The sequence below is a fragment of the Choloepus didactylus genome, chromosome 4 (assembly GCF_015220235.1).
Source record: "Choloepus didactylus isolate mChoDid1 chromosome 4, mChoDid1.pri, whole genome shotgun sequence".
Taxonomy (NCBI): Eukaryota; Metazoa; Chordata; class Mammalia; order Pilosa; family Megalonychidae; genus Choloepus; species Choloepus didactylus.
The window spans coordinates 132014933-132029166 of NC_051310.1; the positions used below are offsets into that span (position 1 = coordinate 132014933).

The 14234-nt window shown below is 36.1% G+C and overlaps 1 protein-coding gene across 1 annotated transcript in view; it reads left to right on the forward strand.

Moving 5' to 3' along the window:
• Nucleotides 1-13642, forward strand: part of SECISBP2L (SECIS binding protein 2 like) — a 77843-nt gene extending 64201 nt beyond the window's left edge. Inside the window, exons 17-18 of the mRNA XM_037834034.1 lie at nt 1772-1991; nt 9062-13642. Coding sequence (XP_037689962.1) covers nt 1772-1991; nt 9062-9744 — 903 coding nt within the window. The 3' untranslated portion in view covers nt 9745-13642. The remainder of the gene's footprint in view (nt 1-1771; nt 1992-9061) is intronic.
• Nucleotides 13643-14234: the final 592 nt, after the last annotated feature.

The following is a 14234-nucleotide window of genomic DNA, read 5'->3' on the forward strand; positions in this document are numbered from 1 at the left end:
TGGGGATAAAAACTAAAGGACAAATGGGGTGGGATGGGGGGATGATTTGGGTGTTTTTTTTTTTCACTTTTATTTTTTATTCTTGTTCTGGTTCTTTCTGATGTAAGGAAAATGTTCAGAGATAGATTGTGGTGATGAACGCATAACTATGTTATCATACTGTGGACAGTGGATTGCATATCATGGATGATTGTATGATGTGTGAATGTATTTCAATAAAACTGAATTAAAAAAAAAAAAAGTCAACACAGTTAGCAACAACATTTATTGTATTTGCTATTTTAAACAAGTTAAACTTCAGCTCTTCTCCCTATGCAAAATGGGGAAAGCATGCATTTGTTTTTCTCTTCTTTAGAAATAATGTTTCTAAAAACAAACATTATTCCACATCGATCTGCCACTTTTTGACATAGTGTCATCTTGTTAACTTGAATTCTGTTTTGATTGCTCCAGGTTTATACTTAAATGACAATGCCTTGCTAAGAGGAAAAATAATTGTACTGTACTTTTTCTACCATTGTCTGAAAACAAAATTTTATATATAAAATTAAACACTTTTTTCCAAATATACAGGTCATGTTTACCAGCTGAAATTCTGTGCTTAATTGTGGGTATTTTGCATTGTGATACTAAAGCAAGGCATTAACATGAGTAGAAAGTTGTTGAGCTTTGATGTAAGAATCACTAAAAATAATTGTTTGATTGTCCTTCTAGCTGCTATGGAAGCTCCATATGTTCTTTGACTTCATTAGACATTAATTAAAGTACAACTTTAATGCTACGTGAATTTTGCTGTTTTAGTAACATGAGTATATTCCATGTACGCACCTGTGACTGGAATTACTTATTCCATTCATATTCATTTTTGTTACAAATTTCACTGATGGAGGAACTTTTGGATATTTGAGTTCACATTTTACTTCCAAGCTATATATTCTTTTTCCATAATTTGCCTTTGGTACAGTATAATCTTGCTTCTTTATCTTGTGTCGTATTTTCCTCAAGGCCCCAGCAAACCATACCACCACTGACTTGTTTTTGGTCTTTAGGTTCTTCCAATAAGCAAAAATGACAGGGAACTTTAATTACTATGGAGTCTGTCATCGTCTCCTGAAGCCCTAGACTTCGGTTACTTAGCACACATTCATTCCCTATATTCTGATATAAATAAGACTGTTTACTCTTCCCTGAACAAGTTTTGTACTTACTTCTATCCATAACTTTTCATGGTTTTGCATTCTTAGCTAAGAATGCCCTGTCTTCACCACTTAAAACTGTACCTGTTCTTCAAGGCCTATATCTCCTGTCATCTTCTTTCATAAATTCTTCATGAATGTCCAGCAATTAAATTTGATGTCTGCTCCAAAAGCCATAGCACTTTATTCCTCTGAGGCTTTTAAGGGATTGTGCCTTGAATTATAGCTGTCTCCTGTCTTTTCTTTCCAGTCACAAGGAAGGTACCTTGAGAGTAGAGTTGATGTTCCAGTCCTCTTTGTTCCCTTCATAGTGCCAGACACAAAGAGTGTTGAATTAATAGACTCTGCCAGAACTTGTAATATATATCACATTTAATGACTAGTATTAGAACCAAGAAATTTCTGCGGACTTATGAAAATTAAATAAAATTATTTAATTATAAAATTATGTGGTTTGTGTACCATTTGCATAATATGGAAACTATACCTGACTCTGAAACAATGGTGATGTTGCTAATTAGGAATCAAAATTGTAAGAAAAAAATGGACTAATCAAAATATCTCTTTGTTATTAGAGCCTGTTCAATAAGTTAGTAGAACTCACTGAGGAAGCCAGGAAAGCATATAAAGATATGGTTGCAGCAATGGAACAAGAGCAGGCTGAGGAAGCCTTAAAGAATGTGAAAAAGGTACCACACCACATGGGACATTCTCGAAATCCCTCTGCAGCAAGTGCAATTTCTTTCTGCAGTGTCATATCTGAGCCCATCTCTGAAGTAAATGAAAAGGAATATGGTAAGTTGTTACATATTATTTTAAATGTTTTAAATTTTGGAAATGACTTCCATGCAACCTTTTGTTGTTTTCTTTTAATATATTCTTGATTATTCAAATTTTGCTCAAAATTTTGGTTTAAAAATTGTGTTAAACATGGCCATTAAAAATTGGGAGACTATTTGGGACTGAGATTTTCTGTGAGATCCTGAAATTTGGTCTCAGTTCTAAAATTAATTAATTTTGTTGAATGATCAAATAGAGTTCATGAAATTATGGTCTAAGAAAATTATCAGATAAATAATTAAGGTAAACTTCATATCTGAGTTAATTGGGTTAGGGCATCCTTAGAAGCCTGTGTATGCAGTTCCTTTCATAAGGGATACTTCAGAGAGACTGGCTAATAATATGAGTTGTGGTAAAATGCCTAAGGGAATTTAAAAAACACAATGCACCACCATACCTATGACCTATAACTAAATAAATACTAGGAAGTTTTATTCTGACACTTTATACTTAGTTATTAAACTTTTGTATTTACTAAGTAAACTAAAGATCAGAATATTAGTCTGTTTATGAAATCTAGACTAGTGACATTTTGAGTTAAATTTGATTGTAGTCAAAAATGTATATAAATAGACTAAAAAATAGTATTTATTTTTAATGTTTAAGATAACATTATTTACTGCATTGGATATCTTAATAGTTTCCTTACCTTGTTTTTCTAGTACTTTGAACCCTTAAGTTCTCCTCTTTCTTGATCTGGTTTCTGATTTGCTTCCCCTCTGCCTTGTTCTTTTTCTTTTTTTTTTTTTATAGTATTATAGTATTGCCACTTCCTTCAACTGGGCCATTGTTTTTTTTTCTCTTCTGTTCTCTTTTTAATTGATCTGGGAATTTACCAAATAGACAGTTGCCACCTAAAACTTAACATATAGAAAACTGGCTCCATCATTTCCTTCTCTTATTTCCATGCTCTCTTTCCTTCTGTCTTATGTCTGTGATTCTAGGTAAATCTTTGTAATGCTTTTGATAAAGCCCTAGACCAGAGGTAATTAAAAATTTATTGTAGTCCTTTAGGAAACCAAAGGTCAGGGTTGGTGATATTGGCTTAGAGATAGACATGTTTATTTTGCTAAAGTGGTATTTAGTTGAAAATAAAAAAAGATAAAATGACAAATTTGTCAATGAAATTCTCTCTATAGAGTGAAATGCCAGCTCCCAAAGACAGATTGCAAGATAAATTCATGAAGCTGTGAATGGACAAATGATCTTCGTATGCACAAATTTAGAGAAAAGTTATATAAAAAGAAATTTTTAAAAGATTCAGGCAGTGTTTTTAGGAAGCACCAGGTAGAATTAAAGTGTTAAAATATTGAAGTCTTGGCTTTTTCACACTCTGTGTAATGGGTTTAGATATAGTTGATTAACCTTTGGGCCTTAGGTTTCTCTTTAGTGAAATGGGGAGCATTGAACTGAGTAATCTATAAGGTTTCATTCAAAGATAAAATTCGGTCAGCAAATGGTTAAATCATAGGGAGGAATCTAGACAGAACCTTAAAGATTCTAGCCTTATGAGCTGATATATCAGAATGCCAAAGAAATGGGTGGAAATAACCATAAATAGTACTGGGAGAAAGCACAAGGTTATTCTGTCTATATCATATGTATTCAGCTACAAACATAAACTCTGCTAATTGTTGCACAAGAAATTAGAATATTTAATTATTTCACAGATGAAGTCAATTCAGGGCTAAAAGCAGTTGAGGGCTGATAGTCACTCAACAGTGTCATCAAGGACCCTAGTACTTTTTGCTCTTTTATTCTCAGTCTGTGGCTTCTTGTTCTTGTGCTTTTCATTTCATGCTCATAAATGGCTGCTGCAGCTCTGGCTTCACAACTAAAATCAAAAGCAGAAGGTTCATGTAATATACTCCTTTTATCAATGAAGGACAGATTTTTCGGAAGACTTCCTTTTTGTTTTCCTAGAACTAATCACATGATCACTCTTTGCTGCAAGAGAGACTAGGGAAATAAGAGTATTTGGCAAAGGGGAATAGAATAGCCATCGTTGGCTAAGAACTATTTTAATTTATCTCATGGGACTGAATTCAAGGCCATCCCAAGTTTGAGGGTTCTGTTAGCAAGGAAGAAAATTGGGAATGACTGTAGTAATCAACACACATCTCTGCCATGCCATCCTGCTGCAAAATTACTAAAATATGCTCTTTTGATTGTACTGTTTAAAGAAAAAAAAAATGCTGAGAAAGGGCTACCAGATATTAATAGAATAGGAAAGCTTCTATTGATAGTTCAGTCTCAGTGTCCTTGTGTACATACTAATTGTTTCTTTGCTTATGTATTCTCTTCTACCTAAGCTGAGTCTCAGTTCTGTCACACTTACATGAAACAAATAGTTCTAAACATAAATCCCAACTAAATTGTAAGTTCTTTTAGGATTGGGACTTGACACATAACGGGCACTTGATAAATAATAATAACTCATTTACTGCTGTATAATAATATCTCTTAGGTACTTTTCTAAGCACTTCACATTTATTAATTCATTAATCCTCTCAGCAACCCTGTGAGGTAAGAAATATTGTACTCCACTTTATGGGTGAGGAAACTATGGTAAAAAGAGGTAAATAACTTGTTCAAAGTCTGACTCCAGGACTTGCTCTTTTAACTTGTGATGTATGTGTTCCCTGTCTGTTGAATAAATGCCCTATAGGACTCAATACAGTAGCACCACAGAGTAGGTATTCAGTAACCTATTCAGTAACTTATGGGAGAGGCAACCTCAATGTGTAGTTCATCCATCCTGCATTTCCTTCTCATTGTCTGTCATCACCCCTTCCTCTCTAGGTTCTCAAACTCATTTGAAGAAACTCTGAGAAACCCCCTAGTGATTTGAAAGTTTGAAAGGCATTTTCAATACAGAGCTAATAAACAAAACAAGGAAAGCCAGAAGGGGTTAACAAGCAAAGAAGAGCTTTATCGAATAATCTCTATTAAAGTAAACAATTCATGTATATAGTAGATTTGATCAGTGTCATTTCCAGATTTGTTGAGATCTCTGCTCCTTCCTTTAACCTGCTTCCTAGTCCTTCAAAAGTGGGCTTCTGGATATTTTCTGCTGGTTCAGACTGTGTGTATTTCATCCCCACCTCCCTGCATGTTTTCTCCCGTCCCCTAGAGAAAGATGACACTTTAATACCTGCTCTGTTTCTCTTTGTCATGTTCATGTGTTGGTGTGCTCATCAATTGTTGATCAAGCTTCACCTTTTACTTTATGGTGGGAGCCTTGGCCCTGGGTCCCTCTGCAGATACATGACCTTGTGGGCATTTTGATCATTGTAACAGGTCTCTGAGTGACTGGAAGCAGAGAGTCCCTTGTCTCTGATTCTAAGGCCACATCCCTCTTTCCTTTCTGAAGGATCTGTCTGGCTTTCAGCTCGCCTACAGAAATGATGACTGCCTAGTACTAAGTCTCTCAATACTAAGAGGTCATCCTGGCTCATTTTATTGACCTTCTTTTCCTAGTCCTTTGATTAATTGCTCTGCTCATTGTCAAGAGAAGGGTGGGAACTCCCCAAGACCCCATAAGTGAATTCTTGGAGTACTTTGGAAGGGGGAAAACTACTGTAAGGAAATGCAAATGTGCATCTAAAAATGATTTTTATTTTTCCACATAAATTAAATATATTTGTGGAATTTTTCATTTAATAGACCCCCTCCCCCCAGCTTTTACTATATACCAAACATAGGGACAAAATGATGAGCTGGAATGGGAGTGAGGAGGCATGAGGGGGTGGAACAGCAAACACAAAAACAAGTACTTTTCTTTTAAAATTCAGTTTTATTGAGATATATTCTCATACCATACAGTCATCCCTGGTGTACAGTCTGCTGTTCACAGGACCATCATATAGTTGTGCATTCATCACCCCAATCTATTTTTGAACATTTTCCTTACACTAGAAAGAATAAAAATAGGAATAAAAAATAAAAGTAAAAAAGAGCACCCAAATCATCCCCCCCAGCCCACCCTCTTTTTCATTTAGATTTTGTCATTTTTCTACTCATCCATCCATACACTGGATAAAGGGAGTATGATCCACAAGGTTTTCACAATCACATTGTCACCCCATGTAAGCTACATAGTTACATAATCGGTGCAGTTTGATAGTTTCGGGTAGTTACTTCTAGCTGTTCTAATATACTAAAACCTAAAAAGGGATGTCTATATAGTACATAAGAATGTCCACCAGAGTGACCTCTCAACTCCATTTGAAATCTCTCAGCCACTGAAACTTTATTTTGTTTCATTTCGCTTCTCTCTTTTGGTCCAGATGTTCTCAATCCCATGATGCTGGGTCCAGGCTCATCCCCAGTATTACCAGGGAGATTTACACCCTTGGGAGTCAGGTCCCACATAGTGGGGAGGGCAGTGAGATCACCTGCCAAGTTGGCTTAGCTAGAGAAAGAGAGCCACATCTGAGCAACAAAGAGGCACTCAGGGGGAGACTCTTAGGCACAATCACAAGCAGGCTTATGCTCTCCTCTGCAGTAACAAGCTTCATAAGGGCAAGCCCCAAAATAGGGTGTCTGCACACTAAACCATCAGTCCTCAATGTTTGAGAACATCAGCAACAATCCAGGTGAGGAAGTCCAATACCTCCACATCCTCCCCCAGCTCCTCAGGGGAGCCCCGAATATATATTTTTATTCTCTGCCCGAATTACTTTGGCATGTATTGCTGAAAAACAAGTACTTTTGACCTGTACATACAAACAGCTGTGGAACTTCAAGTTGGTGAATGCCTCCCCTAGGAAAGTCATGAAAGGAACTCAAATTTAAAATGACAGTTATCAAGGATGAGTGGGAGTCTGAAGGGTAAAGGAGGAAAACATATCCCATACAGATAGAACAGCTTATGCACAGACAAGGAATTTAAACAGAAAGGGTATGAATTTTGGGAGCAGTGAGAATGCAGTGTGATACTGGGCATGAAACATATGGTTAAGGGTCAGAATGAAATAAGACTAAAAAGATAGACAAAAGACTTGATTGTGTCAAGCTAAGGAGTTTGGATCATACCCTTGCCTAATGGAAAGCCAGTTGTACCAATTCACAAGGCCAATTAGGAAAATACCAGTGTACAACAGGATGTGTAACAAGATAAGGCCTGAGCTAAGGTAGTACTGATGGGAATGGGGAAAAAGGACCAAATTCCATAATAGAAGTGGCATGACATAGTGATGAGTTCAGTGGGTTGAAGGGATGTAGTAAGGGAGAATGATAGAATCAAGGATTACGACAAGTTTTTCTGTTTTGAGGCTGTGTAAATGGTACGTCATAGTGAGAATGAAAATATAGAAAGGGGTAGATTTTGATTCATGGGGGTATAGGAGTCAGAGTGGGGTGGACCCATTCTGCACTTGAAGTAGCTGCAGAAAAGAAAGGTTTTTCCAAACCATGTGTCCTGACTTCAGGTGCCCAAAATATAGTCTGAAATACAATCAGTGGGTAATAATCAAGTTGAATACATTAATATAAGTAGGTCATTGTGGACTTGCTTATATCGTTACAAACTGATAAGAATTATACCTATAAAATGTAAATAGCACCTATAATATAAATTGAAGGGAATTTTTATTTAAAAATAAAAAAGAGGGGTGGGAGAGCTGTACTTCACCTCCTGATTCCTGTTACATTTTGTGCTCTATAAACTGACTTTCTTTCATTAAAAATAACTTTTTGTTGTCACTATTACATAATATCACTTTTTTCTTTTTTGCCCCCAAAGCCTCTTGGTAAGTATCCAGAGATAGCCAAACTGCGAGAGTAAGGGCACAGCCTTCCAGACCGCCAAATCTGCCCTAGACTTCTGATCCTAACTGCTAGGATTTAGGGATCCAATTGCAAAGTTAGAGGGAAGAGTCCTCACAAGCCCATACTCACTTCTGACACTAATTACAGATTCTAGTGTTTCCCAAAACCACCCTCAGATTTGATAAATTTGCTAGAAAGAGTCACAGAACTCATGAATGTGGTTTATTACAGGGAGAGGATAGAGGAAATTCAGCCAGAGGAACAGATGCATAGGGCAGACTCTGGGAAGGTTCCAAGTGCAAAGCCTGTTGTCTTCAGGACACAGTATCCTCCCAGCATCGATGTGAAAATGTGCACAGGGTACTGCCAACCCAAGAAGCTCAGGCTCCTCAAGCTCAGTGTCCAGAGTTTTTATTGGGGCTTCATTAGTAGGCCAGATTGATCAGTTAATTGTCCAGCTGCCTGAACTCAATCTCTGATGGGCCCTCCCTTCTTAGAGGTTGGGCTGATAACGTGTGGCCCAAGGAGCTCACCCTAGGTCACCAGGTTAGCATAAACTTATCAGGTGTTGTCTGAAGGGCCCATCATGATGAACAGAGACAGTCGTATTCCTTCAGAAATCCCAAAGGGTTGGTGGTTACCTCTTAGGGGCCAAATTCCTTACTATGCAGTAAGCCAAGCTAGGTATGTTTTAAGGTAAAATTTCACAAATGCTGGAAATGCATGGATGGCTTCTTTGTTTATAAATGTAAACACAAGTCCCAATATGGGCGGAAAGACAAGTCTTAGCTTGCAGAGAGAACGTGGTACACGTCTGTCAAATCAGAACTGTTTGTGCTGGACATCTCAGCTCTGCCATATGTGTGAGTCCTGGGTTCTTAAGCCTACTATATCTCTAGGCCACAATAAAAATTAGACTTCTTTGTGATTTTTGAGAGTATATGGATTTTATATATGACCGTCAGTGAGCTCTTGTTGGCACAAGATCTTTTGTTTTCTGAAGCATTAATAACTAAGAGAGTAACTAAGTCCATGAAGTGTTTTGTGCCTCCTTATGTCTTTATCTTGAATACATTTTTGAGAGTTGTTTTCCTTTTATAATATTAAAACTAGTACTAGAATAAACTAACTTCTTAGTTTTTCCGATCAGTAGCTGAGCCAACAAATTTCTTTATATTTTCTTCTCTCATTTTTAAGAATTGCATGACTCTGAAACTGTTCTGGTTTTTAAAAAATCTGTTCAATATTTGCAGAAACAAATTGGAGAAACATGGTGGAAACTTCAGATGGACTGGAAACCTCAGAAAATGAGAAGGAGGTTTCCTGTAAGCACACTACATCTGAAAAACCCAGTAAACTTCCATTTGATACAACCCCTGTTGGTAAGCAGCCATTGACAGTGGCTACAGGCAGTACTACCTCAGCTATAAGTCCTGGGAAGTCTGCAGCAAGCGATAAAGAGGAAATGAAGCCAGATGACCTAGAATGGGCTTCACAGCAGAGTACAGAGACTGGCTCTTTGGATGGCAGTTGCCGAGATCTTTTGAATTCCTCCATCACTAGCACCACCAGCACTCTTGTACCTGGCATGCTTGAAGAAGAGGATGATGAAGATGAGGAGGAAGAGGAAGATTATGCTCATGAACCTATATCTGTAGAAGTACAGCTCAATAGTAGAATTGAGTCTTGGGTCTCAGAGACCCAGAGAACTATGGAAACCCTGCAACTTGGAAAAACTCTTAATGGTTCTGAGGAAGACAATGCAGAGCAAAGTGGAGAAGAGGAAACAGAGGTGTCTGAGCCGCTGGAGGTGGGAATGGACAGTGAGGCGTGGACTCCTGACCAAGAAGCAAGTCACGAGCACCAGAAACCCAGCAACTGCAGCTCACTGAACCAAGAACGCTCTGATTCTAATTGTGTACCCCAAAATATATAACTCAGGAAATGTCAGCTATCTCCAACTATATTAAGGGTTGCAGCCATTACCTTTTATGCTTCATCTCAACATATTGCACTGTTCAATATTTAATACATGTATTTAATTTCCAACTGAAATACTTTTGTAGCTTTCTTTTACTTGTTTTGTTCTATAGCTCAGCTTTTAAATGGCATCTGAGTCTTTCTAAGAACTGTGTGGAAAATTCAGAACCATTTCAGCTTATGTAATGGAAAACAATGGTTAAAAAAAGACCAAGTTTTGAAGAAAATAAATTTAAATTACCTATTTAGACTCATTTTGAAAGTTAAAGATCAAGTTTCTATGGATAGGAGCATTTACCAGAGTTTGCTTTAAGACCATGCCTCCTTTCATGTGACCAGAAAATTGTAAGAGTTCTTTAAAAATGATCTCAAGGTAGAGTCAGAAAATGATATAAAAGTCTGAGAGTAAGTCCATGAAGTGTTTTGTGTTAAAAATTGATGAAACTTTTGTTTTGCTCACAAATACTGATTTCAGAAGTCACTGATCATTGTGAAAGATTCAAGTTGGAATGGGCTACAACAGAACTTTTAAAACAGGCTAGCAAAGGAAACCAGCCACCATGATAGGTTATAGCTGGCCTTATTTGTAGAAAGTGATAGATGTCTGTGATAGTGAAAAGTCTCCCACGTTAGCACCTTCCAGGTAGATCTAACATTTGTTTCTTACCTCAGGAATGCTCTTGTACGTAGATTTTAGGCAGACTTCAACAGGTGAATAACTGTAATTGATTGTATGATTGTAGCACTTAATGTAAACTATCCAGAAACAAAGCTCTTATGCTTGTGTGTTCTCTTGCATACTTCTGGCCCAGGATCCTCTTAGTTTGAGCTATGGATCTAGTTGGGTACCCAAACTCATCCTGAGTGAAACTGTTTCACCTTTTTAAAATATACATTTTGCGCTTAGCCTTGAGCATCTTCCATATAACAATGACCATAGTCACTGACAGGAGGTAAGGGAAACAAGCTTTACACAACTTAACAACATATATCCTGAGAATTCAAGGCTTGGAAGAGGAAGTTTTAGAAGAAAAGAGAAAGTTGTTTTACTGTGCTGAATCTGTTAGGTGATTTATAGTGTGCAGGTGTTAATTCTTGATCACTGTTACTTATCTCTGCCCTTCTCTAGGAATGTATATATCTTCTTGGGAGAAATTAAACCTGCTGAGCTAAATATTTTATTTGCTAGTCAGTCACCAGCTGGACTGTAGTGACCTCTACAAATTTATGTAATAGGGGGAAAATTATAAATAGCTATTTTTATGACTCCCCTCCAATCCCCCCACCTAGAAAACACCCTGAAACATGCACACACCAGCCCTCCAGTTATAAGCTCCCATAAAGAAGCACAAAGAAAACCAGGGAGGGAGGGGAATTTTCCCTGTTCTGGTTATATCAGGCTTTGCCTCATAGAAGGAGAGGAGAATTGGGCAGAATATTTACCAAACACATTGAGACTACTGTGTTAGTTTTGGTGTTTTATAATGCTGATATTTAACTACGAAAGAGCTAAGATTCTTGGTTGATGATTTAGTGTTTGTGAAGTGTGGAAGTTTGGGAGCATTGCTGTGTAGGAAATGTCAGTCTGTCAACCTTACTAGTGTGCTGAAAGGGGATGTTATTGTACTATCCTATCTAAACTGTTTTCCAGTATTGACTTCTTAGGCACTAAGTATCCAACACTTAAAGGATACAGTATGTAAGGAATGAAGCCTCTGAAATAGAAATCATGGATTTGTATGTGGCAGATCTTACTGTCTACACATTCGGAAGCATTAGTTTAAAGAAATGATAGAGGTTTTGAACTACTGACAGTCTTAAAAGTGAATTTTAAAACTTTTCATAATTTTTATGGTGTACATTTCCTTTGCTTAATGTCAGTGATTCAGATAACTCTTGATCTTGAGATAATGGCTTTTCAAAGGTTTCTTATATTTTATATCTCTTTTGAACATGAATTGCCATTTTAGATTTTTTGACATTTGTATCAAAAGAGAAGTTCAAGAAATCCTATGAGCACCAATAATTTTAAATTTTGCTATATAGACTTCAGGAGTGTTCAGTTATATATTCAATAAATGCTCTTGCACATGCAGTACCCCTTCTGCCAGCAAACCCAAGGGACCACAGCCTTTTTTTTAAATGCAGGAGACAGGTCACCTCTAGAGGATAAACCAAAATTCGATAAAGGAAATGCTACTATGTTGAGAGTATGCTTTAAGTATTAATTATGTGCTTAAAATTTGTTTCCTTTAGGTAAATTTTGGAATTTTGTTATATTAGAAGCCTCCTCTTTGGAGGATGTGTGAAAGTTAGGAAAGTGGTGTTCTGTTTTGTTTTGTTCTTGGAAGAGGGTGTGGCTCTTTTGAAACCTAGAAAAAGACCTAATGATAAGAGTAAAATTTCATCATCACAAGAAATAAAAACCATAGTGATTCTTAATTCTTAGTTTGTAGAGGTTGTTTTACTGGCACTAATTATTAGATTTATATTTCAATATATGTGTATGAATTTCAATATGAATTGCACTCCCAAAATTAGATTTCTGCTTCAGTAGGTTTGTTTGCTGTAAGATTACTTCTCAAAAGACAAATGTTCATATTAGCTTAATTTTTGGTTTAAATATGTTGTAAATGATACAATATATTTCTTTTGACTAAGCATGGAAAATAATGAAAAATTTTTAAAGGCTTTGGCTGGAGGTCATTTTTGCAGAGAAGGTATTTTATATGCTTCCAGTATTTGGAAAAGAAGTAGTCAAAAGAAATTCACATAGTTTAATTAAATACTGAAGAAATTAATATCCAAATAATGCACTTGTCTGATTTCTTACTAAGCTCGGGGAGGTGGGTGGGTGGGAATTGTAATGTGCAAATTAGTAATGAACTCTATATTCATTTTCAACTCTTTAACATAAAGCTGTTAAATTGTAACACATTTTTACTTTAAATATATGTATTAAGAAGTATTACTGTTTGTTAAGCTGCTGTTTGCTTAAAACAACAACAAAAAAACCAACCCTGTCATTTAAGTATGTTCTGTACATTGTGCCAACAGGTTAGAATATTAATTTAATGAATGTTAAAAATTAATTCTCTTGTACTGATTTAAATTTTTTTTCTGTGAAATGATTTATTTACAAACATCTTCTTCCACCCTTACCCCATCGAACCCTCACATACATACAGAATCAACCAAAATGTGTTTCCCTATCTGAAATCTGAATCCAAGTCAGTGATAAAAATTTAAACTTTGTTGGCAAATCACACCTTAAAGTATTTGCATTATTTTGTAATTTAATTTCTAAATATTCCACATAAATTTATAATTTAATGTCTCAATTTTAATGCTCTAATAAAAAGCTAGCAAAAAGTAATGAATTATAACATGAAGGGATTTTCATTTTGTTCTTTTGCTGTATGAAGGATAATTATATTACATGTTGGGGGTAATAACAGCTTTTTTGCACTATGTAAATACTAGTGGGGATTCTTCTGTAACTAATAAAATGATTATTGAATGTAGCCTATCATTTTGGAATTCATATTTAAAGAATTCATGACTTGCCCATCTTTTATGATAGAGGGAAAAAAGGAATGTCCAGCTTGTGATATTGCTCATTGCTTGCATGGTTTGCCAAAGAGGTAGTAAAAACTATAGTAAGGAGTTACTAATAAAAATCTCCATCTGGGGTGGTCATTGTCTTCTGTAGTGTGGGCCTAGGCGTCTAGCCAGAGACTATTCTGATGTTAGGAGAAGGTTCCTACAAATTCTTTCTCCTTCTTGTGGTAGTTACTCTGTATAAGGCATTGTTGGAAGCCATTTCCCAACATTAAAATATTTAATCCTCACAATAACCCTATGAGTAGAGACTATTTATTTCTCACTTTTCAGATGATAAGTAACTTCCTCAAGGTTACATTTCTGGTAAATGGCAGATCTGGGATTCAAACTGAGACAGTTCAACTCCAAAGTCCGTGCTATATTATTTTTTTAAACTTTATTTAGAAATAATAATAACAAACTTAAAAGACAGTTGAGAAAATAACACAAACCCCATACAGAGAACTCCATCATACTGTCATATTCCCCAGATCCACCAATTTTAACATTTTCCCACATTTGCTCTGTCATCCAAACTATCCATCTGTCTATCCATATGTCTATCTTTTGTCTATCTTCTGAACATTTGAGAGTAGGTAGGATGCATTATGATCCTTGAACACTTAACTGCTTCCTTGTATATTTCCTAAGTACAAGGTTATTCACTTATGTAACATTTTAAGCTCAGTTACCAAGTTCAAGAAATTTAACACTGATATAAAGCTTATAGGCTAATTCCAATTTTTTCACATGTATCAATAATGTCCTTTTGAGCCATTTCTCTAACCAGGATCATGTATTGTATTTAATTGTCTTTGTCTCTTAAATTGCTTGCTTTTTTTT